The sequence below is a fragment of the Oryctolagus cuniculus genome, chromosome 5 (genome assembly GCF_964237555.1).
Source record: "Oryctolagus cuniculus chromosome 5, mOryCun1.1, whole genome shotgun sequence".
NCBI classification, from domain to species: domain Eukaryota; kingdom Metazoa; phylum Chordata; class Mammalia; order Lagomorpha; family Leporidae; genus Oryctolagus; species Oryctolagus cuniculus.
The window spans coordinates 46,416,612-46,443,712 of NC_091436.1; the positions used below are offsets into that span (position 1 = coordinate 46,416,612).

A 27,101-nucleotide genomic window follows, 5' to 3' on the forward strand; every position below is an offset into this window, starting at 1 on the left:
TTTTAGGGGTAGGTGCTGTGGCTTAGAGGGTTAAGTTGCTGGCAACCCATGTCAGATTGCTAGTTCATGTCCAGACTACATGGTTTCTGATCCAGCTTCCTACTAATGCGCCCGGAAAGGCAGTGGGTGATTGCCCAGGTGCTTGGGTCCCTGATGCTCATGGGGGAGAACCAGAAAGATTTCCTGGGTCCTGGCTTGGCCTGCCCCAGATGTTTGATGACTGAATCATTGCATGGAATCTCTCTCTCTCTCTCTCTCTCTCTCTGCCGCCCCCACCCCATTATTTCCCTGATACTCTGAATTTTCAAGAAAGAAAGGAAGAGAGAGAGAGAGATAGACAGACATAGAGAGAGAGATTAAGGGAGGAAGAAAGAAATGGAAAGAAGGAAAGAAGGAAGGAAGGGAAGGGAGGGAGAAACGGAGAGAGGGAGGGAGGGAGAGAGGAAGGAAGGAAGAAATATTTTAAAACTGGAAAACATATTGTGTATTAAATATGCACTTTTTGTCACTGTTACCTAAATAATACAGCATATTAAGTATATACATACCATTTACATTGTATTCAGTTTTATGAGTAAACTAAAGATGAAGTATAGGAGAAAAGGTGTGTAGCTGCTATGTAAACACTATGCCATTTTGTATAAGGTACTGGATCACTCTTAAATTTTAATTCTACAGAACCAACCCCCTGTGAATACCGAAAAACAACTATCTTTGCAAGAAAGCCTCACTTCTTAGAAAAGACATTAGACTATTTGCCAAAAGCCCCTAGTCTACTCTTAGTTGAGGCACCTGTGAAAGATTGTGATGTTACCTGGAATTATAGCCTCTTTGGTGATTTAAGCATACTTACTAATTTATTAATGTAGCTGATAAATGAGTACTTTCTATTGTGCCAGGAATTGTGGCAGCAAATATATACAGAAATACTAACCTAGAGGTGGTCATTTTCTGCGGAAACAACTCAACTGTCCACTCTTCCAGCACAAATTTTAGAATAAGAGATGTGGTTTGTATTATGATCTATGATAGAACATCCAAATTCAAGAGATTCTGACAATAAAATGCCACAAAGCTGGAAGATGAAACAAGCATTTTTTTTGGGTTGAATATGAAAGTACTCTAGGAGATAAGTGTAGTCAACTCTCAATTGTTTCAGCATTGGTTAGAGTTTATGATTATCAATGACCTTTAATTCTCCTTCTTCTTCCAGCCACCAGCTACTAAATATTTCTCTGCTCATTAACACCTGTCTGGGAGTGGGAAGGTGAAATGCTAATCAACCAATTTGGCTAATTGTTAGCTACTGCTATGATTTTTTTTTAAAATTTATGGTAGGGAAAAGTTGAAATCCTTTCCAAAAGGGACAGCTATGAATACACTTTATGTCACTCTTCCTTTTTTTTATTTCATTACATACACAAATTCAGGTATTTTGTTTTCAGTGAGGTACTAAAGAAAATGCAAAGTCTAGTAATTTATCTGTTCTTAAGTATCATAGCATAACTTCATATTACATATTTCTTATTGGCCAGTATTTAGAAAATATTAATCATCTACAACATGACGACTTTAGAAGCAAGCTTCAAGGCTTAATAGTCACAATTTTAAGTATAGCTTATGTAAGTAACTGCATCTGTTAAGTGGATTTGGACAAATAGGGAATCAACTTTGAGAAAATTACTTACAACTTCTCTCTCCTTTGCCTCTGTTAGACATTACAGGACCCTCCCCCAGCCAAATAAGGGAGCAAGGAATGCTCTCAGCACCAAGGGCACTAAGAATAAATCTGCGCTATCATGGATAAGATTACTTTCAACTCTTTATTTCGTGTTTTCTGACACAGACCTCAAGATCTGTAATTATCTTAGAGGAACTGTGGGGGCTTAGACAGTACTTTTTAGTTTTTGTTCCTTGGGCTTCTTGTGAGTTTGTGTGTGTGTGTGTGTGTGTCTGGCACTGGCAAACTGGTAGGGTGTGTGTGTGTGATTCTCTAAAGTGCCAAGAAAAAAAAAGTGCTGAAGAGTCCTAGGGAGATGAGGCTATTTTTGTTTGAAGCTGATACTTCTAGCTGAGCCACAAGTGCAGCCTGGAAAGGGCTTAAGGTTGTTTCCAGGGGGAGAACTCTGCAGCGAAGAGGCAAAGTTCAACAGGACAACAAAGAAGCTGCAGAAACAGCCAGGAAAACGAAGAGCCCTCACGTTATAACACAGAGCCCCCTACCAGAGTTCTCTAAGATATTCTGCCAGGTACAACTTGACGGAAACTTTCCACCTGACTTTTACTTCCTACCACCACCATGACTGAGATCACTGCTGAAGGTATTGCTGCTATTTTCTAGTAGTATCAAATAGGGGAAAATGTGTAAACTGACAGTGTGCTGTCTATGTGCCCATTTAAAATGTTGCTTTTATGCAATTGTCTTATTCAATAATTATGTATAAGACTGGAGACATGGAGTTGGAAACCAAGGGGCAGTGTGATTTGAACGCTGGGGGATTGAAAAGGAACTTCTCTAAAATTTTGCATGGGGAAACTGTTCTCTGCTATAACCAAAGTCCTCACTGATTAACTGTTGTCTCCCACACCTCTATAAATAGCTATGGTCATGTAACATGATGGCTGATACCATATCTAGCAAAAATAACAAGGCTTGCAATGATGGAGACATGATTACTTAAAAATATTACTTTTAATGTTCAAATCAAATGCACCAAATGATTTGGTGCACTTTTTCTTTATATTTTTAAATGGAGATCTTTAACTTATTTTTATGTTCAAATGACTATATAAATACACACATACATTTGTAAGATTTACATAAAATTTAGTGCTCACTAAACTCATATCTACCTTACATTGGACGGCTACCCAGAGATAAAGCTTAAAATTCCACAAATTTATGGTAGATCAACATTATTTTTAAAATAAAGCAATTATGTGTTAGAATTTTGACTCTTTTCATCAATCAATTTATCTTTACCCTCTAAATTGTGAATTCCATCTTTACATTAAAATATTTCTGTTTCAATGCTTATACTGAAAAATTACAAGCTACAACTAAAACATGTAATTTGTATTACTTAACTATGTATTAAGTTTTATACACGCACATGCACAAACACTTGTATTTTTTTCTTAGAATAGAGAAACCCTTAAAAGCCACTGCATTTTGAATACAATCTTACTCTGGTTGGGATAGCAATTTGGGAGATGGATCTAAAATTTTCTTCTGACAGCTGTAAGAAAATCAGACAGGTGGTGCTCTTGACAGCTTCCAAGTCGAATGCTGTGCTGGTTTGTTTTGAATCTGAAAACTGAAAAATAGAATATCTGATTTTTGTCTTTTTTGGATAGAAATTAATATGGGCACAGTAATTTCTGTTAGAGTTTTCAGTCAAAATTGATAAAAATTACTTGTACTTTCCAAAGAGAAATTCAGTCTGGTACCCCAAACTAATAACAGAAATTATTTAGAGAGTTCTCTGTATTAGCTGTTTTGTTCAGAACACTGTGTAGTTATTTAGACCTCACACAATTCAATAAGGTAGCATTATGATCTCCATTTTACAGAAAAAGATAGTGTAATCAGATGTCCTGTGAGTTGCTCAAGACCATAATATTGCCAAGAGTTGAAGCCAGCGCTCTTAAATCTAGTTTGTTTGTTTTTTTTTTTTTCTTTTCTGTAAGAGGATATCTGGTTTACTCTTTACCAATTTTAGTTCAGAATTTAACTAAGTATAAATAGCCTTTTTTTTCCTATTCCTTAGATATACTGTATCACATGACCTTTAGTTTGTCTTAAAGAGAGCTGTCCATAAAAATTCTTGCTTAGGCCTGCGTAAGTTATTAAGATACCTATGCATAATGTTCTCTGCCTCTGTTCCAGATGTGGACCGCCAGTTGATTAAGGAGGTCAGTTGGCTAAACCATTTTGACTTGCCTATGGATTATACGATTCAGACCTTTTGCTTTATTCATAAAAGTTTTATAGGAGAATTCTGATCATGGAATAGAAATCTTATTTCTGCCTTATCCCTGTGGAGAGTATAAGGGATCTTGGAATACCTCTTAACATTACTCATAAAAATAACTGAATTAGTAATAAATTAAAAAAGAAAAAGCACCACCTGATTCCTAAGTGGTGATCATTTGCATTCTATGATCTTAACAGTTCACAGAATCTTTGTCATTTCAATACCCCTTAAGCATCATCTGCATTTCTGGAATGTTTTTAAATAATGTTTCTCAAATGCTATTAAATTGATACACAAAAAAGAACTTTTCTTTTAGGGTTAGTTCTACAGACATTTTCCGTGGTTATTCAAAGATTCTTACACACTGCTTTACTATAAGCTTTTCATTTTGTCATTGGGACTCTCACTTTTTTGTGTCATTTTGTACAAGGCCTTTGTGTAAGTTATTCCCTCAGACAGGAATAGTCTTTCCTTCCAATGGTTGCATTTCTTTTACAGCCTCTTTAGGATACATCACTGAAATATAAGCACTACCTTAAGAGTCTTATGCCATGTACCAATTACCCTGCCCAAACACTTATCACAAACAAAGCAGTCTAAAAAAACAACCAGAGCTCTTAACTTAGAGAGCTCTAGTCCACTGTTCTTACATCAAGTTTTGGATTAGATGACTTTCCTGTGGTCACTGATAACAGAGGAGAGAGGATCATAGGGAATAGATGACTCTGTAACAGTCATTGATAATTACAGGTCAGAGAATACAATTCATGGCTTCTTTCTTTTCCCCCAGTGCTTACTCAACTGCAGTCCATGGCATGTCTATCAATCAACCTTACCAAGTTCGTATATATTTCCACTGCATGCAAAGTGGATTATTTCATCTCATGAGACAAAGGAAACAATGCTAGAAATAGAATTGTACTTCAGGTACAAAGTAATAGGTAAATTAGTACTGGGGCAAAGTTAAATTCCAAAGAATTTGTGGGAAACAGCATGTTTGATTATGGTAATGATCAACTGACTAAATATAGTGACAAGAATAAAAACTCAAGTTCCTTCTGAGAACATAAAATATCAAGCACCGAATCAAACTTGTTATGTACTAATGTAATCATTTGGACAACCAAATGGGATAAATCATTTTTGTTTCTATTTATAGAATAAGAAGGTAAGGTTTAGAAAGATTATAGGATATGCCCAAATTCACACCTATATGTGGCATAGCTAGAATTCATATCCAGACACACACATCAGACCTGTGTGTCTGAACACAGGTTTACACTGACTATTTCCTCTTGCAATGATATTGATAGTTATCTGAATATCAATTCTGTGCTCACTGGGGGCCAACACTAATCCCATGCTACAATGCATGAGTTGGGTTAGGCCCCAGACTGGATTAGAATCCAATAGCACTCAGGTTTAGGGCTATAAATAGCCTGGTTTGGCTTTCCAGAGGGTGAGTTATTCCTAGGCTAGAGCCAAAATTAACTCTTCCTTCTGATGTCCACAAAAACTTTCAACCACCAATTGCAACAACGATTGGATGAAAAATAGCAATATGCAAAAACGCTTAATGAGTATTTTTGACAATGAAGCAAAGACTTGTTAATTGTTAAAAGTTTTTTGAAAACATAATAGAGGTTTTTTAAAAAAAAACTAGTAAAATATGTAATACTTTCAAATCTCCAATTAATTGATATACTCATATTATGCTTCATTACAATATTTATAGAATTGTGTTTTCTAAGAATAAGAACCTCCAAATAAATCTTTTGTTTTAAAAAAAGAACCTCAAGGGGCCAGCGCAGTGGAACACTAGGTTAATCCTCCACCTGCAGCGCTGGCATCCCAAATGGGTGCCGGGTTCTTGTTCCAGTTGCTCCTCTTCCAGTCCAGCTCTCTGGTATGGACTGGGAAGGCAGTGGAGGATGGCCCAAGTCCTTGGGCTCCTGCACCCACATGGGAGACCAGGAGGAAATTCCTGGCTTCGGATCAGCGCAGTGCCAGCCGTTGCAGCCATTTGGGGAGTGAACCAACGGAAGGAAGACCTTTCTGTCTCTCTCTCTTACTATCTATAACTCTACCTGTCAAATAAATAAATAAAAATCTTAAAAAAAGAACCTACAAATACAAAAATAAAAATTTGTATGTAATGAAATAAGTGATAGGAATTCCATGTTATTAGTATTTAAAGGACCCTTCATTTAAAAATCTAGAAGAGCTTTCTCAAACACTCATCTTTTAAACTATTATGTAAACTGAGGGTTTAGGAGAAGGGTTATGGTACTATGTGCGGATTTTTTTTTTATTTTATTTGACAGTGAGAGAGAGACAGAGAGAAAGGTCTTCCTTCCATTAGTTCATTTCCCTAATGGCCGCTATGGCCGGCACTGCGCCGATCCGAAGCCAGGAGCCAGGTGCTTCCTCCCAGTCTCCCATGCGGGTGCAGGGGCCAACTACTTGGGCCATCCTCCACTGCCCTCCCGGGCCACAGCAGAGAGCTAGACTGGAAGAGGAGCAATCAGGACTAGTACCTGGCACCCCAACCTGAACTAGAACCCGGGGTTCCAGTGCCTCAGGTGGAGGATTAGCCAAGTGAGCCATGGCACCGACCAGAATTCTTTTCTTACTATTAGTTGAATTTTTTTTCACTGCTCTGAAAAATTCAAAACCATGAGAGGATTTGATACTCAAAATTTAGAGAAAATCATCCATTAATTTTTCTCCCGACACTACTCCTACAGACTCTGCAGCATGAGAGCACCCATTGTGATTCCCAATAAAGATTAAGAATTCATATCCAGACTACTTAACAACTAAGCACACCAGCTATATCACCTACAATAACAGTGCAGCGAGAAGCAGGAGATCTGCACCTCCATGTTTACTTAGTCAAAGCCAAGAGTGGCTACTCTAAATGAGTATGACCTGCTGGTGGAGGGGGAGGTACCAGACAGTTTAAACACTAATCACTTTTAGGTTATGTTTTCTGTTCTCCTGATGAGTAAAATCAATATTCCACATACAGTATATCATTTTAAGTTCTAAGAACACTTTTCAAAATTGACACTGAAAATCCAGAACATTTGGAAGAGCGGGCCTATGACAAATCTAATTAATTGTAAATATTTGTACATGACTTCACTAAGGAGATGATTCTTCCATTATGTAGCACTTGAGAGCAATGGACAAACTTCTGGAAGTACACAAAAACACGACTTTGGACTCAAAAAGTTTTTAAAAAGAAAGAACAAAATAGAAATTTAAAAAAGGAAACTAATACAGTACCCAATTTTCATAAAGTAGAGAAATAAGGAATGTGAAAGAAAGGGTACTTTAGTATGTAGTTAGCAAAATCCAGGCTAGGAGTACTGTTATAGTACAAATAATTTAGATCCTTCAAATAACACAAATAGATCCCAAGGAAATATATAGACTAAAAGAACTGTAACGAAAGAGAAATCCATCATAATGCATAGCATTATTGGAAGACAATTCGAACAACTTTAAAATATTCAAGTAACATAACTGGAAACTTGACAGAGATGATATTAATGAATTGTTATTGCGTTTTTAGTGGGATAACTGTGTTGTGATTATGTTTTTAAACACTTTATTATCTAGGGAAGCATAGTAAAAAAATATATGATTTGAGATGACCTGATACCTGAAATTTAGTTGTAATACACAAAAGGGGAAAGTAGATAGGATGTGAATAGATATGATTGGCTATTAATTGATTACTATGGAGCTCATGATAGGTACATGGGGTTATATTATAATATTCTTTTTAATATTAAAATGACTCATAATAAAAATCAAGTAACATAGCAGATGTTTTTAGTAAAATAAGTAACTTTTAATAAGAATTGACTTTTTATAGCAATTGACCTTATATAGTATATATATATACTATATATATATAGTATATAAATATACTTATATACTATATATACTTATATACTTATATATATATATATAGTATATAAGTATATAGATAGTAAAGTATATAGATATACTTTTTATAGAATTGACTTTTTATGCCTCAGTGAATCCACTGGACACAAAATTTATTTGCACAAATTACTTCTCCAATTAAACAATCTTCTGTTCTCAAATAAAAGCTGAATCTTTTAGGTAAACTGGTTCAGATATTTATATTTTGTTCATAACAGTAGTCTAGGAAATAATTATTATAAAATAATTCATTATAATGTAGGAATCTAGAGGTTTGCTTCATATCATTTTTCATAATTATTAATGATATTAAATAGAGATGTTTATTATCAATAGTTAATTTTTGTGGTGGTTCTTTCAAAAACCTGAGAACAACAACAACAACAAAAAAAACTTGATGGAAAAATAGTTGTGAAATGTGCTATACCAAGGAATATTGTGCTTCTTTTTTTTTTTTTTTTTGACAGGCAGAGTGGATAGTGAGAGAGAGAGACAGAGAGAAAGGTCTTCCTTTCACCCTCCAATTGCCACTGCGGCTGGCGCACCACGCTGATCCGAAGGCAGGAGCCCCGGGCTTCTCCTGGTCTCCCCTGGGGTGCAGGGCCCAAGCACTTGGGCCATCCTCCACTGCACTTCCTGGCCACAGCAGAGAGCTGGCCTGGAAGAGGGGCAACCGGGACAGAATCCAGTGTGCTGGCGCCGCAAGGCAGAGGATTAGCCTGTTGAGCCATGGCGCCGGCCAATATTGTGCTTCTTAATAGGGTATTAAGTACCAAATTCTTGCATGAATATCTTTTTAAAATATAGAAATTCTGAAAGACAGATGCCACATAAATTTCATAGGGTTGATTTAAAATGTTTCAGTATTCTTTACTGCTCATGTTGAACTTAGAAAAAGAAAGAAATGCAGATGTGAAAATCAGTGGGATAAGTTTTGCTGAAAATCAGAAAAAACAGTACAGAGCTGAGTGAAGACAACTTTAAGAAAATGAAGAGACTGTGATAAAGTAGAAAATGCATAGAATTTTAAGTCAGAAATTGGGGCTCAAGGGCTAGTTCCACTACTTAACTTTATGTGGTTGGGAGGGTAGGAGGGAATCTTACTATTCAGGATGATTACTAGATGAATCTTGGTTACTTGTGAAGAATATGGCCAGAGGAATATTTTCAACTTTTCAGTAAGTTGTTGACAAATTAAGTTTACGCCTTGTTAATTGGTCCTTGCAAGCATCTATTATACAAAGTCTGTATTAAAAGTGAGCAGGAGGCCGGTGCCGTGGCTCAATAGGCTAATCCTCTGCCTTGCAGGGCTGGCACACCGGGTTCTAGTCCCGGTCAGGGCACCGGATTCTGTCCCAGTTGCCCCTCTTCCAGGACAGCTCTCTGCTGTGGCCAGGGAGTGCAGTGGAGCATGGCCTAAGTGCTTGGGCCCTGCACCCCATGGGAGACCAAGATAAGTACCTGGCTCCTGCCATCGGATCAGCACGGTGTGCCGGCCACGGAGGCCACTGGAGGGTGAACCAACGGCAAAGGAAGACCTTTATCTCTGTTTCTCTCTCTCTCACTGTCCACTCTGCCTGTAAAAAAAAAAAAAAAAAAAAAAAAAAAGTGAGCAGGAAATATGTCTCTTCAATGTCATCCCTACCTGGATTCCACTGAGAAGCTTTCCCTGATAGCTAGTTATTATTTATAGCAATGACTCTTTCTTCCTTCCACCCAGGAAGGACACGGTACCCCTGGAAAATGCGCTGTTTATCAGCTTAAATGCTTATTAGTATTTTGTTTTGTTTTGTTTTCCTCTTTATGTTTGGTCATCTTTGTGCCTGTAATTTAAAAACCACACTATCTTTACAATGCAGAAATGAATAGAGGCTATTCAGCTGTTATAAAAAGGCTTAGAAATCCTTAGAGACTTATTGCCTCTGATGCTATTTGCATTAATTTTTAATCAGTTAACAATATTTAATATGAGAGAAACATAAAACAGTGCAACTAAGCAATTTTAGAATAATCTACATTGACCTTTGGGTTAGACGTATCTATTTGAAAGGAAAATGCATAGATGGTTAAGATGTTCCCATTAAGCTATTTTGTAGTAATGTTTTGTTGGAGCTTAATGCCAGTATTAAAACATTATTATTGTATTTTCTTCCTTCAAGTGAAAAGAAATCCTTTCAAGACTTGCTTGATATATAAAAATGAATGTTGCTTAATGTAACACACTTCAAAAGAAGAAATGAGAGGAAAATCTTTATTTGACAAATACACATTAATTCCATGTTTTGGAGTTTAGGTTCTGTTGAACTAACTTAAAATTCAAAGACCCACCAAAGTTAAGTTTTTTATTCTTCCCAATTTCTGCCAGCTCTGGATAACATGAGTGACCTGCACAGTTTCTGCTATGGAATGTTTCGTGTCACATAAGCATGTTTTGCCCCAAGTGAAGAATATACAGAGATAGATTAACTTCTTGGTCCAAAAAGTAACTTTCAGCTTCAAAGGAAACTAAAAAGGGTATGCGTGGCAAGTGTGCAATGAATAAAGTTCTGCTCTCTCTATACAAGTTATGCTCTCTAAACATCAAACATCTCCTCAACTCCTTGCCTAAAGTCAAGCTGTCAAAGACACATAGAATTTACATTTTTGAGAGATTCTTTGGTATGTAAATGAGTTGTTTCCTGGTAAACTGCATAGTCCATCTCACAATGTACTTTAACCATATGGGTTTAGAGATTTTCTAATTTTTTTTTGACAGGCAGAGTTTGTGTGAGAGAGAGAGACAGAGAGAAAGGTCCCCCCTCCACCGATCCATCCCCCAAATGGCCACTACTGCGAGGCACTGTGCCGATCCAAAGCCAGGAGCCAGATGCCCCCTACCACCGGCCTCCCATGTGGATGCAAGGCCCAAGGACCTGGGCCATCCTCCACTGCCCTCCCAGGCCACAGCAGAGAGCTGGACTGGAAGAGAAGCAGCGGGAGAGAATCCGGCGTCCCAACTGGGACTAGAACCTGGGGTGCCGGCGCCGCAGGCAGAGGATTAGTCTAGTGAGCTGCGGCGCTGGCCATCTAATTTTTTAATCTTTGGCAGTTGCTGGAGCTTGTGGTCTTTACTTACACAAGTTAAAGATACAATCTTTTAACCTGTAAGAACAAAGGAAATATATTCAGCAACCTGCTCTTCACAGGGAAAATCCAGTTTTTTTATTCAGAGAGCACAAAGCTAAAATTCATTGTGCCAAACTAGTTTTACCCTTGCTACTCATCTGCTGCATCATTCTCCTCTCTGTGCAAAACAGGAGACTGAAAAATAAAGGAAAAGAAAAGCTCTCATTAGTAAAAACATGGTTTTGGTAATGTTGAAGGCATTAGTGAGCTTGTGGATGTGAGAGAATCTGTTTCTATTTATTTATACTTTCAAGAACATTTTTAACAAGGTTTTCTGTAAAATTTATTGTTACATTTTAAAATATAATCATCCTGTGATTAGGAAAATTTTCTGTCTGGAGTAGACATTTGGTTTAACGTCAAGACAAAAATGACAAATATACATCTAAAGTGGAACTTCTTTAGTATTCAATGCTGAAGGTATTATTTTTGTCTGTGGTTATCCTTATTTAATGTATATATAATTGCCTTGGGGAAAAGAGTGTAGTATAAAATTTATAAGTCACTGTAATATGGTAAAATGTCATGCTTGTGAATTTAACACTGCAGAGTTATTAAGCATTGCATTTAGAGAAAGGCAGTGTACTTTTATCTGAAATATTATAGAATTTTGTCTCTATCATATTAATTATCTGCTTAGACACAGATTTATAAAACAGTGTGTCATGTCAGACTTGGTTGTATTCAATATTTTAGCAGCTATTATATACCAGACTGAAGGCCAGACAATGGAAACACAGGATGAATAACGCGAGGTTCCAGCCGATAATGTAACAGATTGAAAAGCAAGTAGGAAAGAGCAGAAAAGCATAAGAATGAATGAGACAGATTAAAAAATATACATCTCCAATTTGGAGTTATGAATGGTGGTGTTTGATTTAGTTAAATGATGTTAACACGACGTGTTCATGATTTTATGATGATTAAGCACACATTGAAATTTGCTGAAATAATTCTAAAATGAATAAAGAATGTCCTATTCTTGATACTGATAAGTTGATATTGTTGGGGAGGGAAAAATAATGCACCAACGAGTAAGGAGATCAAAGTGTATTTGATCAGCGTAGAAGTGAAAGAAAAAGAGACAGCAGGTAGCTGAGAATAAGCAAACCCTGGACTGGAGCCCAATAATGATCACTATAAAGAGTTATCTGGCTACCAATTTGGGTGAAAATCCTCATTTAAAGATGTTTTGGACTACACTCTGTATTGCTCTCCCTTCAGTGGAAGGGCTGTATACCTCATGTTCCTGATTTATTCTGAGCTAGTAATTTACTATGAACCCTAGATCCCATAACCTCCATGTGAGTGTTCTCCCTCTATTTATGTACTTGGTATTTATATATGGGCATCCTCTCCAACTCATGAAGAAAAAATGAAATAAAATCAACCAAGATGGGAAGAGGCAAGGTCCACATCCCATGGACCAAGCCTTAGAAGAAGTGATAAGGGGCTGGTGCCATGGCTCACTTGGTTAATCTTCCGCCTGTGGTGCCAGCATCCCATATGAGTGCCAGTTCTAGACCCAGCTGCTCCTCTTCCAGTCCAGCTCTCTGCTGTGGCCTGGGAGGGCAGTGGAGGATGGCCCAAGTGCTTGGGCCCCTGCACCTGCATGGGAGACCAGGAAGAAGCACCTGGCTCCTGGCTTCGCATTGGCACAGCACTGGAGTAGCGGCCATTTGGGGGGGTGAGCCAACGGAAGGAAGACCTTTCTCTCTGTCTCTCTATCTCACTGTCAAATAAATTAAAAGTAAATAAAAAATTAAAAAATAAAAAAAGTGATAAGGAAATATTTAGGGTACTGAAATGACAAGATTAAAACAGTGCCAACAGAACTTGAGATTTTTGTCTGTGGTAACAGAGAGCTCTATTAGAATTAATATGTGGTGTTGTAAAAAGTTCATGGATATGCATTTTTATGAACCAATTGCTTGCATTCCAATATTTTTTCAGCCAAAATTAATGTCTTTTTTTTAAAAAAAGATTTATTTATTTATTTGAAAGTCAGAGTTACAGAGAGAGAGAGAGAGAGAGAGAGAGAGAGAGCTTCCATCTACTGGTTCACTCTCAATTGGTTGCGCAATAGCCAGAGCTGCGCCAATTGGAAGCCAGGAGTCAGGAACTTCTTCCAGGTCTCCCAAGCGGGTGCAGAGGCCTGAGCACTTAGGCCATCTTCTACTGCTTTTCTAGGCCATAGCAGAGACCTGGATTGTAAGTGGAGCATCCAGGTCTCAAACCAGCACCCATAGGGGATGCCAGCATTATAGGCGGCGGCTTTACCTGCTACACCACAGTGCTGGCCCCCAAAATAAATGTCTTAAAGCTATGTTTAGATGCTGGCACTAAACTACACCCCAGTAACCAACAAGAACATAAGACAAAGATGCTGATGAAAAGTTTTGAAGGAGCTGTGTCAAAAACACAACTATGAGAAACCCCCATATTCATTTTTTTCCCAAATTTTGTCTATTATTTTTAAGACAAAATAGAAAGTTTTAATTGATGGTAAGGTGATTTTAATATTATCAAGTAAGTTACCATTTTAAATTTAGCATACTAAGTATGGATATCTAAGTCAATTATTCAAAACTCACTCAAGATAGAAGCAAATTGTTACTGAAATATAATTATATTTGTCAACCTTAATTTTCTGTTCATAATTTCATAGTAGAAAGAAAAAAAAAAGATGATCATTTTTAGGAACTAAAAGGCAAAGAGATTCACAGGCTAATGGGAATGGCACGCTTCCCCCCTGAGGAAAAATCAGTGAAAGGTGAAGACATTTCCTGTGCCCTTGAGCAAATGAGTTGAGAGGTAATAGTATAATTTGAGGAGAGTCACAGGTAGAAGCAACTCTTATGGGTAAACTGAAAGACAATACTTTGCAAAATTGCTTGATATAGTTTTACAGAAGCTAAATAGCAAACTTGAGGGTGGATTGAATTTCTTTACTTGATAGTTACGCTATATTGTGACATGTTGAACTCCACTCCTGCTTAAAGTAACTCCAGTGTTTCCTCAATCCTTTGTAATGCTACTACAGTGACACACATGTTTTCAAATCAATATACACACTCAAAGTTGAGAGAATACGCAAAATGTGTAATAATTTTATCCAAAAGCACAAAAATAATTAGAAAATTGTGGTGATTATTGACAAATTGTTGTCCCATTTGGTTTGTAGGAGACTAACCATATTAGTTTAGTTAAAACAAAAATCATAGTTCATCAGTTTTTATAAAATTTTTATTTTTCCTATAAAATTATTTTTGTGCACAAAATTCAGAGCATGAAAAGTGAATGAATCATATATCTTATATATCATTTGTTAGGTAGTAATTGAGATCAAGAAATAGTTTCTAGTACCTGAAACACCCACTGTGTGTCCATTCACCCAGACACTCTCAATTTGATGTCACTTTTCTATTTTTTTAAAGATTTATTTATTTATTTTGAAAGTCAGAGTTGAATGATATATTTAGTTATTTTGAGAGACAGAGAGAAAGAGATTTTCCATTCTCTGGTTCACTCCTTAAATAGCTGTGTTGGCTGGGGCTGGGCTGGGCCAGAAGGAAGTCAGGAGCCAAGAGCTTATCCAGGTCTTCCATACGGGTGGCAGGGGCCCAAGCACTTGGGCTATCTTCTGCTGCTTTTCTTAGGCCTGTAGCAGGGAGCAGCTGGGACACAAATGGGCACCCCTAAGGGATGCTGGTGTTGCAGCTGTGGCTTCACCTGCTAACCTATAACACCAGCACCTCTTTTTAAAAAAATGTATTTATTTATTCATTTGAAAGTCAGAGTTACAAAGAGAGATGGAGAGACAGAGAGAGAGAGAGAGGAGAGAGAGAGAGAGAGAGAGAGAGGAGAGAGAGAGAGAGAGAGAGAATCTTTCATCCCATGGTTCACTCCCCAGATGGCCGCAGTGGCCAAGCTGGGGAAGAACGAATCCAGGAACCCAGAACTTCATCAAGGTCATCCATGTGCCCATGTTTGTGGCATGGGCCCAATCATTTGAATCATTTCCTGCTGCTTTTCCCAGGCCATTAATAGGGAGTTGAATCAGAAGAGGAGCAGCTGGGACAGGAACCAGCACCCATATGGGAAGCTCACATTGCAGGCATCTAGCCACAATGACAATCCCTGATGTCACTTTTAAATCAGCGCTCCTCTTGCTCCAAATCTTCCCATCCAGGAAACAATTCCAAGTTTTTTCATAACAACACTTTTGCTGTGATCTAGTTTTATGAGTTTATATCTATTAGTGATATGGGTTGTTGCAATCAAGTTTGTACTTTATATGAATGGAACCACACAAGATGCATTTTTCTATCTTGCTGCTGTGTTAATTCAATACTCTACATGTAAGAGCCCTCTTTGCTGTTGTATCTATAGGTTGTTATTCTTCTTGCTATACAGTGTTCCATTTTGAAAGTCACAATTTGACTATTCATTGGAGTTTTTCTTTCTTTTTTAAAGTATTTTTTTAAGATTTTATTTTATTTATTTGAGAGGTAAAGTTACAGACAGAGAGAGGGAAAGACAGAGAGAAATGTCTTCCTTCCGTTGGTTCACTCCCCAGATGGCCTCAACGGCTGGTGCTTCGCCATTCCAAAGCCAGGAGCCAGGAGCTTCTTCCCAGTCTCCCATGCAGGTGCAAGGACCAAGCACTTGGGCCATCTTATACTGCTTTCCAAGGCCACAGCAGAGAGCTGGATCAGAAGAGGAGCAGCCGGGACTAGAACCGGTGTCCATATGGTATGCCAACACCACAGGTAGAGGATTAAACTACTGTGCCATGGCCCTGGTCCCCACGGAGTTTTTCTTTCAATTCTTCACTATTGTGGAAAGTATTGCTATAGCCATTTTTCTTACATTTAGTTTTATGCCCTATGGTTCTATTATAAATGTGTATTTTTCATGATGTTATATTCTTCTTTGTTCTGTATACAAAGTTGCATTCAGTGTGAAGAAGACACCTTGCTCAGTCAAATTACATACTCTGTCTTCAATCATCATATCATGGAGAAAGGATGACTTCATGACTATCTAGCAGAAATGCCCCAGTTAGTTTTTACTGGTCCTAGTCCTCTGAAATATATCAAATGTGTGTTTGGAGAGGCATGGGCAGAATGAAGGGAATATTGAGATTTCTCAGAGATAAAGAAGTAATGCTCTAGGCCTGCGCCGCGGCTCAATAGGCTAATCCTCTGCCTTGCGGCGCCAGCACACGGGGTTCTAGTCCCAGTCGGGGTTCCAGATTCTGTTCCGGTTGCCCCTCTTCCAGGCCAACTCTCTGCTGTGGCCCAGGAGTGCAGTGGAGGATGGCCCAAGTGCTTGGGTCCTGCACCCCATGGGAGACCAGGAGAAGCACCTGGCTCCTGCCTTCAGATCAGCACGGTGTGCTGGCCGCAGCATGTCAGCCGTGGCGGCCATTGGATGGAGGGTGAACCAACAGCAAAGGAAGACCTTTCTCTCTGTTTCTCTCTCTCTCACTGTCCACTCTGCCTGTCCAAAAAAAAAAAAGAGTAATGCTTTAAAACAGTGACCTCTTTCTGAGACACTATAGGAAGCAACCTTAAAATAAAATTGACAGTGTAGAATTAGGAATAATAAAAGACTATTTTCATGTCTCTTCCAAGCACCATGCTGTGAAAAGGATTAAGTAACCTGGGGGTGGGAGGTATAGGGAGGCAGAGAGACCCATGATGAGAAGAACCATACTTTGTCCCTTATCCCAGCTCAGCTTCCAGCCAACATCCAACACCAACTTTCCAGCCATGTGAATGAGTTACCTTGAATATGGATCTTCCCATCCCCAGTTGACTCACTGTAATAAAACTCATGAAACAGGGGCAAGACACACTTGGTTAATGTAATCAAATTACAAAGTTCTCAGCACAATAAATGATAACAGTAGTTCAGAGTAAAGTAAGTGCCTGTAGTTTTTAATGTCTTAAGGCACTAAATTTTGGAATGTTGTGTTATGCAGCAATGGATAACTGATATATGAGCATCTATGTAATCACCTGACCTCTATTCCAGCTTCACAGTAATATCAGATTAAATCCACAATACTATAGTGCCCGGTAATTCAATCAGTGTGCAGTTGTTTCAGCCAGATTCAACATGAGGTTAGGCAATTGTATAATTACTATATTTCTCCAACTCTATCGTTTATTTATCCACCCTCATTTTTTGTGCAAGAATATTTAGACAGTGTTTATTATTATAATAAAATATAGCATATTCACTTACTATATTAATTTTTAGACAAATCTTTACAGAAAGAACAAAGAACAAGAATTGGTGGCGGAGGAGGAGTAAGAAGAAATTCTTATAGTTTCTTCTGGCAGTAGATTTACTAATTAGATTCTTAATTCACAGGATCACCTCACCTGGAGATTTTGCTAATGTGAGTCTGCACTTTTTTGGTATGCTACCTTGAAAGATGCCATGGTTGTGGACTATATTTATTTATTTATGTTGAAATAGTTACAGAGAGAGCAGGAGAGGCAGAGAGAGACATAGATTTTCCATCTGCTCGTGGCTGCAATGGCCAGGGCTTAGCCAGGGCGAAACCAGGAGATAGGAGCTTCATTTGTGTCTTATGCATGGGTGACAGGAGTGCAAATACTCAAATCATCTTCCTCTGCTTTTCCCAGGCCATTGGCAGGTAGCTGGATTGGAAGTTGAGCTACTAAGACAGGAAACTAGCACCTGTATAGAATGCCAGTGTTGTAGGCAGCGGCTTAACCAATTATGCCATAACATGTGTCATTTAAAATTTTATTTATGTTTTCACCATTTGTAAGTCTATATATTTACAGTATATGATATACTTTATTAATACAATGCAGGATAATTAGATCAAGCTATTCAACATTTTCATCAACACAAGTATTTCATATTTTTGGTGAAAATATTTGAAATTTACTCTATTATCAATTCTTAAATGTATAATACTCTATAATTCACTACATGAATGTAGTTAATTAACTACATGTAGATAATTATAGAGTATTTTTGTATAATACTCTATAATTCACTACATGAATGTAGTTAATTAACTACGTGTAGATAATTATAGAGTATTTTTGTATAATACTCTATAATTCACTACATGAATGTAGTTAATCAACTACATGTAGTGAATTATAGAGTATTTTTACAATAGATTTTACAGCAGATTTTAAAAACTGAAAAATGAATTCCTCCTGTTTTTCTGTTTTACATCTTCACTCCCAATTTCTATAACTATCAGTTTCCCCTCTGTGTCTATGAGGTCAGTTGTTTTTAGTTCCACATGTTAATGACAGGGTGCAACACTTGTCTACTGGCTTTACTCATTTTGTAAAATAATAAATCTGAGATCAAAATCTCTCTAAACGTCCAGAGCCCATCGTTTTTATAACTAGTAACAATTTCAAGATTAACTAGGTTATTGTTTCTGTACCAATGTCTGCTGACTTTCTTTCTAAAAAGTACTTTCCTAGTAAGAAAGATTTTCCCCCTTCTAATCAGTGTAGTTAGTCACTATTTACTTTTTCACAAATGGATATTTGAAATCTTAGGAAAGATTTGCTCTTTAACGTCTCTATAATTAACTTGTCTTTATTCAGTTTCAAAGCACTCTCTAAACAACTCTCTGCATGTAATATATTATACATATTACCCACACTGTCTAGAAGATAATAGATGGAACACCTTTGAAAGACTCCTCTAGTTCTTAGACCAGGATATGTTGCCTTTCTTTGGAGTGGGTACCGTTCACCTTCCCAGGCTTGCACACACCAGGAAACTATGTACAATTTTTGCTGGATAAGAGCCTATTAATAGAAAGCTGACACTGCTGCAGTTAAAAAAAATCAGGTCAGAGATTAATGTCATGGAACCCACAGTCATGTCAGCTAAACATGATCTGTTTGAGGTAGGAGAAAGATGTGTGATCAGTGTTTGTTATTCAGAGTAAAATAAATATGTGTCTCTTTTATGTTCAGAACCCAAAACATTCTTTTGTCTAGGACTTCTAAAGTGACCTTACATGAAGTTTAACATCTGACACAGTCTTTGTGCTTAAATAATCTTCCAAATAAGACCAATTAGAGAAAAAAATGATGATCAGAGGGTGAGATCAGGAAGAAAATCTAACAAAGGTGACTAATTAAAATTGTTAAAATCATAAAAGAAAAGAAAAGCTTGGAGCTAAATAAATAGGTTTACAGAGAAGCAAAGTTGCCTTAGTCCTACCTGAAAACACTGGGTGTTCATTAAAAGGCAGAATGCAAGTAGACATACTTTTGTTGATGATTATTCAAAGGAAAATTCAGAGAGGAAAGAAAACTGCAACAACACAACAGATTTGTAAGTGATGAGTTCCACATGTCATGTTTCTATAGCATTCACACAGTATAAATACACATGAATATGTATGAAATGGATAAATGGTTGATTTGTGTTGCATGGAATAAAAGGTGAAATTAAGGTTTTTATTTTATTAAATACTAAATTAACATATATCAGATCCTGTACATGAAACACTAAGAAAACACATCAAATGTTTGCATTTTTAAGATTTATTTTAAAAATATATTTGGCCAGGGCCAGCGCTGTGGCTCACTAGGTTAATCCTCCACCTGCAGCGCCGGGATCCCATATGGGCACCGGTTCTAGTCCCGGTTGCTCCTCTTCCAGTCCAGCTCTCTGCTGTGGCCTGGGAAAGCAGTGGAGGATGGCCCAAGTGCTTGGGCCCCTGCACCCACATGGGAGACCAGAAAGAGGCACCTGGCTCCTGGCTTCGGACCAGCACAGCTCCAGCCGTTGCTGCCATTTGGGGAGTGAACCAATGGAAGGAAGACCTCTTTCTCTGTCTCTCTTTCTCACTGTCTGTGACTCTGCCTGTCAAATAAATAAATAAAAATCTTTAAAAAAATATTTGGCCATACTGCAAAAAATGATAACATTTCTCTAAAGAGATATTCCTTGGGAAGCATAATGGGGAAAATAATTAAAATATTTTTTAAATGTGATAGTAGCTTAAAATCATAGGTAATAGTGATAGTTTTATTCTAGACTAATTTTGCAAGTATGTCTCATTTTCTAAATTATATTTCGCATGCCTTTGAATTAATATTAAAAGTATGAATTAAAGTGAGTTGAAAATCAAAAACTAAAACCACAAAAACAGAGTCTTGTCAGCAGCATTCTTGTGTCTTTGAATGCTGGGGAGTCTGAGGCAGGAAGTGATTTATATGTACTTAGACCAACCTCTGAAACTTTCATGTGGGGATGACTCACTTGGTGATCTTGTTAAAGGAAAGATTCTCAATCACTAGTTTGGGAGTGGAGCCTAAGAATATGCATTCCTGGCATGGCCACAGTAAGAGACTGCCGGTCCTTGGACCACGCATTGATAGCTTTTCAAGGCAGAAGATCTTAGAGCATTTTAAAGGGTGATTGGGGCAACTGTGTTTGATTTCAGTCTCTGGCTTTTCAACAGAAATGAATAAGTCAGTGGTTATTCTGAGAGTGTGAACCAGAAGGAGGAACATTTTTTTGTGTGTTATTTTTATTTGATTTTTGAAAAAATGTGTAGGATCCTTTTTAAGAAGAAATGTTCACAGAACTGGATTACTTGTGTGCCAATCAGCTCCTATTTATTATATGTATATAGTATCAAATGGTTTTAATTTTGTCAAATATTAAATTAAAAAATCTTTCATCCTTTACGGAGAATTTCATTGTTCTTTTTGACAGCTCAAAGTTATAAAAGGGATTAAAAAGTATAAGCAATTTTATTCTGATGCATTTTAACACTTAAAATTATCCATTTATATTTGTTGACTGCAACTAAATGTTTTATGTCAGGTTTGATACTTAATACCTGGACATGCCTCTCTATAACGAGCTATTAGCTGCCCAAATGCTTCACTTAAAAAATGTTTATGGGGCAAATGTAGTGGTGCAGAGGATGAAATTGTCACATGGGAGGCTTCTATCCCATATGGGAATAGCTAAGATCAATGAGATCAAGTCCTCCTTTCTCTCCAGTTCCAATCCAGTCCAATCCATCTTCTTGCTAATAGACCTGGGAGGCAGGAGATAATGGCCCAACTACTAGGATCCCTGCCACCTACATGGGAAACATGCATTGAATTACTGGCATCTGAGGAATGATCCAGCAGATGAAAGACCCCTCTCTCTCCTCCTCTCTATATCCCTCTCTCTCAATTGCAGTGTCTTTCACATAAATCAATACACACAAAAAAGTGTCAACCAAACTCTGAAAAATTAAATTTATTTAGCAGAATAATTGATTTTTCTGTAATATTGATGGCATTTAATTGATTAATGTTATAAAAGATTACTTTCATTTTTTTCTTCTGTAAAGGTGATGATGATATTCTTTGAATTCCATGTAATCAAAAATTAAAGATCTGCAAATACATATATAAGGCCTTTATTCATTAAACTGCTACCAAACCTGTAAATTCATTTCAGTCAGAACTAAAAATGTTTCCTGATACTGTAATAGATTTGAATTTTGCTCATGGAAACTCTGGCATCATTCCCACATCATGAGTTTTTTTTATAGTGTGTGTTAGCACACCATGACCCTCACATTTGTTCAATGCATGACATTTTCCAATGCATTGGCAAGTGAAGGATGATGCATCTGCCTTCAACTTTATTTTAGGTTGTTTTCACCAAATGAATCAATTTCCCTTGGTATTTAATCATCTAACTTTTATCTTCATACTATATGTTTTTACTGATTTTATTTTTATAATGAGGAATAAATATGAAAATAGAATATGTGGAAATGCAGGAATACAGAGTTGGGTTTAAGGCCATTTCAATCATTTGATGTTAAAATTTAAAATACAAGAGTTATTCATGGTATAAAATTTTATTCATGTAAACTACTTTCAGTCTTTCTCTAGTACCTAAACAGTGGCATACTTACAATGTAAGAAATGTCACAGAAAACAAGTTATCAATTGTACAGTTAAGTATATCTATACAAGTGTACTTCAACACTTTCCTTACAAAGTTATTTGTGTTTAACTATACTTATGTCAAGATGTCCTCACCTTAGTCTCTCCTGTTAAGATTTAACACTATTTCCTCTTCTATTTTTGAACTTGAAACAAGCAGGTCATCAGTCTCTTTACAGTGATCCTTTGTCTTCTAGAACACCAATCTTAAATCATTTTCAGTTTTTTATTTAAGTTGAAAGAAACAAGAAAAATGTGTCTCTGCATTATTTTAAGACTTTTAGTCATATTAACTTCTTATCTTTTTCAAATAATAGTGTACTCAAAATGTGTAGATGTGATATTTCAGAATGTATTAACAGGTAAGGCAAAGGCAACCCAACAAATCAATCAGAAGGAATACCAGCCTTCACTCTGCTGTGCTTCCCAAATAAATCTCAGCTTTGTGTACCCATATTGCTTTTTAAAAAAAAATGTATGAAGTCAGACAAACAAGGCATATGGAACAAGAGCTATCAAGGGCTCTAAGCTCTCTCTAGACCATAGAAATGATGCTAAGTGTAGCAAGCAACTCAGGGGGCACTGGTTTGATGCTGAGACTTGTGGTAAGGAACAAAAGTAAATTCACATTGAATGGCACCTGATATGACTTTTCTGTGTTGTTCTTTGCTGAATTCATTTTCATTCTTTTCTAAGATTTTTAATGTCCCGCAATTTACTGCTGAACTTCACTATGTATTTGAACACCCCTAATAATGATTATATGAAAGGAATCATTCTATTTTATTGCTTTTTTAAAGTTAATGGACATGTAAAACTTAAAACTTTGAACTAATATAAAAACTCTTTTCTCCAATTGCAATTTTAGTGAAAAAATTTATTTCAGAATTTCCAATATGGATTTAGATCTAATCATATGAAAAGTTTCTTATATTTCATTCATTTATTAGATACTCATATACATAGGGCCTCTATTTGCAATAGATATAGTGGAATGTGGTAAGGATTAAGACTAGTGAGAGGAATAGACATAAATTTCAGTTATAATAATTAGGATTTATGAACACACACCATAGTTGTACATATATTGTATACCAGTCCATGCATACCCTGGTTTAAGGATCAAAGTGGGAGGATCTCTGGAAATGCTTCCACTTAGGAGGAAATACATAGTGAAATTTTAAGAAAATGATATAAGTCAAGAGGGAGAAAAACAAAAAGGGAAATGATTAATTTCCTAATTATGCTTCATCTATGTTTTATCAAATTTTTCTTAATATTCTAGTGGAATAAATGATTCAAGTGCTCATCAATAAGTTTATATGAGATTATCAAGGTAATTTTTTTTAAATAAAAAAACAATGTATGTTTGAGGCACAAAGTTAGGAAAGCATAAACACTAAGAAAGTTAGCCATAATTTCCATCACTTTTATTTTAATCATATTATTCATATTAATTTCTTTTCATACATATGGTAATTTATTTTTAGCAAAAATAATAAGACTATCCCTGAGTGATACTATGATTAATTTTGTATTGAAATTTCCTGAGATTCCTACTTTTTAAGGAATTTATTAAGAAATAAGATTCATATTCTCTCTTGGCTGCTTTAAATTATCATTGATTAGGTCATTTTTTTCATTAAAGATAGTTATGATAAACATAACCTTTATGAAATCATTTAGGAACTTAAAGTAAAATTGTCATTGGGATGATTAACACTTGGTAAGAACATACTGGGAACCAGATAGTATTACAGGCGTTTGCCAAATATTCTTTCATTAAATTATTGTTGCTGACTTTGAAGACCATTTTAATAACTGGATGTAAAAATAAGTACACTAAAGTATATAGAACATGAATTATTTACCCAGAATGACCAATTTAGCAAATGTAGAGAAACAAATTTACCACATGTTGTCTGAATTCAAATGTTATCTGTTGAGTCTGTACTATAGGACCACTTATTGCAGAGTTTTCTTTTCTGCTGCTGAATGATTCTGCATTTATTTTACCTTATTGTCTCTTTCACAAGTTGTGTAATCTTGAACAATTGCTTAGCCTCTTTACTTCAGTTCTCTCATCCGTGAAGCAGGATTAATAACTCTAATTATTCCATAGGCCATACTGAGTATTAAGTGATACAATAGATGTAAAGCACTTGGCATACACATATGCAATATATATGCATGGTATGCAATTCTCATCCTCAATTCTATCTCTCTATCTCTATCTCTTTCTCTATCTCTATCTCTATCTCTCTATATATCTTATCTATCTCTACCTCTGTCTATCCACCCTCTCCCTCTTTTCATCCAGTGGAAAATGTAATTTCTTTTTTTTTAAATGTATTTAAGATGGTTACACAGCAATATTTTTATTTTTTATTTATTTGACAGAGTTATAAACAGTGAAAAATAAATTTATAATTATTAACAGTTAAAAATCAGACCTTATAATATCAGCAAGGCAACATCATCAATAAATGGACTTGTTTCTGCATCTTATTATTGAAAAAATCCTGCTGAACCTAACAAAAGGAATATGCAAACATGTGTGGACAGAGTTCAAGCTTTGTAGGAAATATCTTTGTCATAGCAGAGGGGCATGAGCTGGAAACACGTTCTACACTTGTAAAGACTAAATAAGCTTGGGGACCAGTGCAGCAGCATAGCGGGTAAAGCCGCCTCTTGCAGTGCCGGCATCCTATGTGAGTGCTGGTACAAGTCCCGCCTACTCCACTTCCGATGCAGCTCTCTGCTATGGCCTGGGAAGGCAGTGGAAGATGGCCAAAGTCCTTGGGCCCCTGTACCCATGTGGGTCTGGAAGAAGCTCCTGGCTTCTAGCGGCCATCTGCGAAGTGAACCAGCAGATGAAAGACCTCTTTCTGCCTCTTTTTCTCTTCTGTGTAACTCTGATTTTCAAATAAATAAATCTTAACAAAAAGAAAAAAAGACTAAATAAGCTTAAAAATTAATGTACTTTGTATATAAAGCTCATGGTCACTGTTTCAGAATCTATTTTGAAATCCTTCTGAGTTTCTCCAGAGGCGTGCGTCAGTATTAGAAACTATTATAGCTTTCAGCAACCAGAGGTAGTTTCAATTCAAGCAGCATAGATGCTTCTTTGATAAGTCTAGTTCATGCTCTGTACCACATTTACTTTCAGATTTCCAAATGAACAGAATTAAAATGTTCAACAATACGTAACTTAAAATAGTTGTAGAAATTCACTAATAAATAACTTATGAAAATGAATCAATAAAGTAATCCCTAATTAAAAACATAATCCAGTAATACTGTAATTGAATTGTTTCTTTTTAAGAACCACTTGTAACTGTTTCAGAAAGCTTTGCAATATTTTTCAATTGCTCTGTAAGAATAGAATATTGAATATAATTTCAATGGACAAAGAGTCAGAAACACAACATTGTGGCCAACTGGGGAGTGAACCAGCAGATGGAAGACCTCTCTCTCTCTCTCTCTCTCTCTCTGCTTCTCCTTCTCTGTGTAACTCTGACTTTCAAATAAATAAATATTGATTCGGGATAGAGTTATAGACAGTGAGAGAGAAAGACAGAGACAAAGGTCTTCCTTCTGTTGGTTCACTCCCCAAATGGTCGCTACGGTTGGCGCTGTGCTGATCTGAAGCCAGCAGCCAGGTGCTTCCTCCTGGTCTCCAATGTGGGTTCAGGGCCCAAGGACCTGGGCCATCCTCCACTCCCCTCCTGGGCCACAGCAGAGAGCTGGACTGGAAGAGGAGCAACTGGGACTAGAACTGGTGCCTATATGGGGTGCCGGCGCTGCAGGCGGAGGATTAACCAAGTGAGCCATGGCGCCGGCCCCAATTTAAAAAAAAAAAAAAACTAGCTAAATTGTTGCTGCCAACCTTTGTGTGGGTATTAGTACTCAGTCTATTGTTTGCCAGTGTGAGGTGCATGGACCAATATTGATAAAGATGTTTTTGCATGAAAAAGGTAAGCATTTATATTTAATATAGCTTTGGATATTTATTATTTATTAAAACATAACTACTATATTTATTCATAATTTATATACATTTATAGTTATGATCTAAATGAAGATGGACTCTTTCAAAGCTGGTTTACATAATTAACTACAATTCTTCAGATGATATTATAGCTTAACATGTAATACAGGGAATGTTTTAATTCAGATAAATGTGTTATTTAATAAACAATCATGCTCATGATTATACAGCCAGAAGAAAAATCAAAGAATCTTGTCTTTCTACTATGTATGAGAGTAAATTCCAGATGATTAAAAATAAAACAAAACAATAAAATTCTTACTAGAAACTAAAAGCAATTTGTAAAGCCTAGTGATGACAAACTTCCTAAGACCGAAAATCTAAAATCTATTTTTAAAAGGTAAATAAATCTATTATACAATAAATTCTATCCTAAACAAAATAAATAGCACAACAAAAACAAAGAAAAATATTCAGCAAAAATCAGTATTTGATAAAATGCATTTATTATATGCAGATACATAAAATTTATGAGCATGCATGGAGGGGTTATAATATTAAAAATTTCAGGTTATGATAAATATGATACTTGAAACAATAAAACTTTTGCTTAAATTATTATTATTTTCATTTGTTTAAAGATTTATTTATCTATTTGAAAGTCAGTTACACAGTAAAGAGAGAAGGTGAGGCAGAGAGAGGTCTTCCATCTGCTGGATCACGCCCCAACTGGCTAAAATGGCTGGAGCTGCACTGATCAGAAGCCAGGAACCAGGAGATTCTTTGAGGTCTTCCCATGTGGGTGCAGGGGCCCATCCTTTCTCTTTCACAGTTTCACAATTTTATTACCCATGCCATTGAAATTTAAAATTGAAATTTTTGCTCAAAAACATTAATCAATAAAAATAAAATAGGAGGTTTAAAATTTACTGTGGGATAAAAGTTAATTTAATTATGACCTAAATTTATAAGCATTATCTGTTCATGTATGTAATTTTTTTCTATTAGTCTTGA

General features: G+C 36.4%; 1 protein-coding gene across 1 annotated transcript in view; it reads left to right on the forward strand.

The window, feature by feature from the left end:
• Window positions 1-2,157: 2,157 nt before the first annotated feature.
• The window catches only part of TRDN (triadin), a gene marked incomplete at its 5' end in the record, with an annotated part of 426,296 nt that continues 401,352 nt past the window's right edge, over window positions 2,158-27,101 (forward strand). The window contains 1 exon segment of the mRNA NM_001082743.1: window positions 2,158-2,321. Coding sequence (NP_001076212.1) covers window positions 2,300-2,321 — 22 coding nt within the window.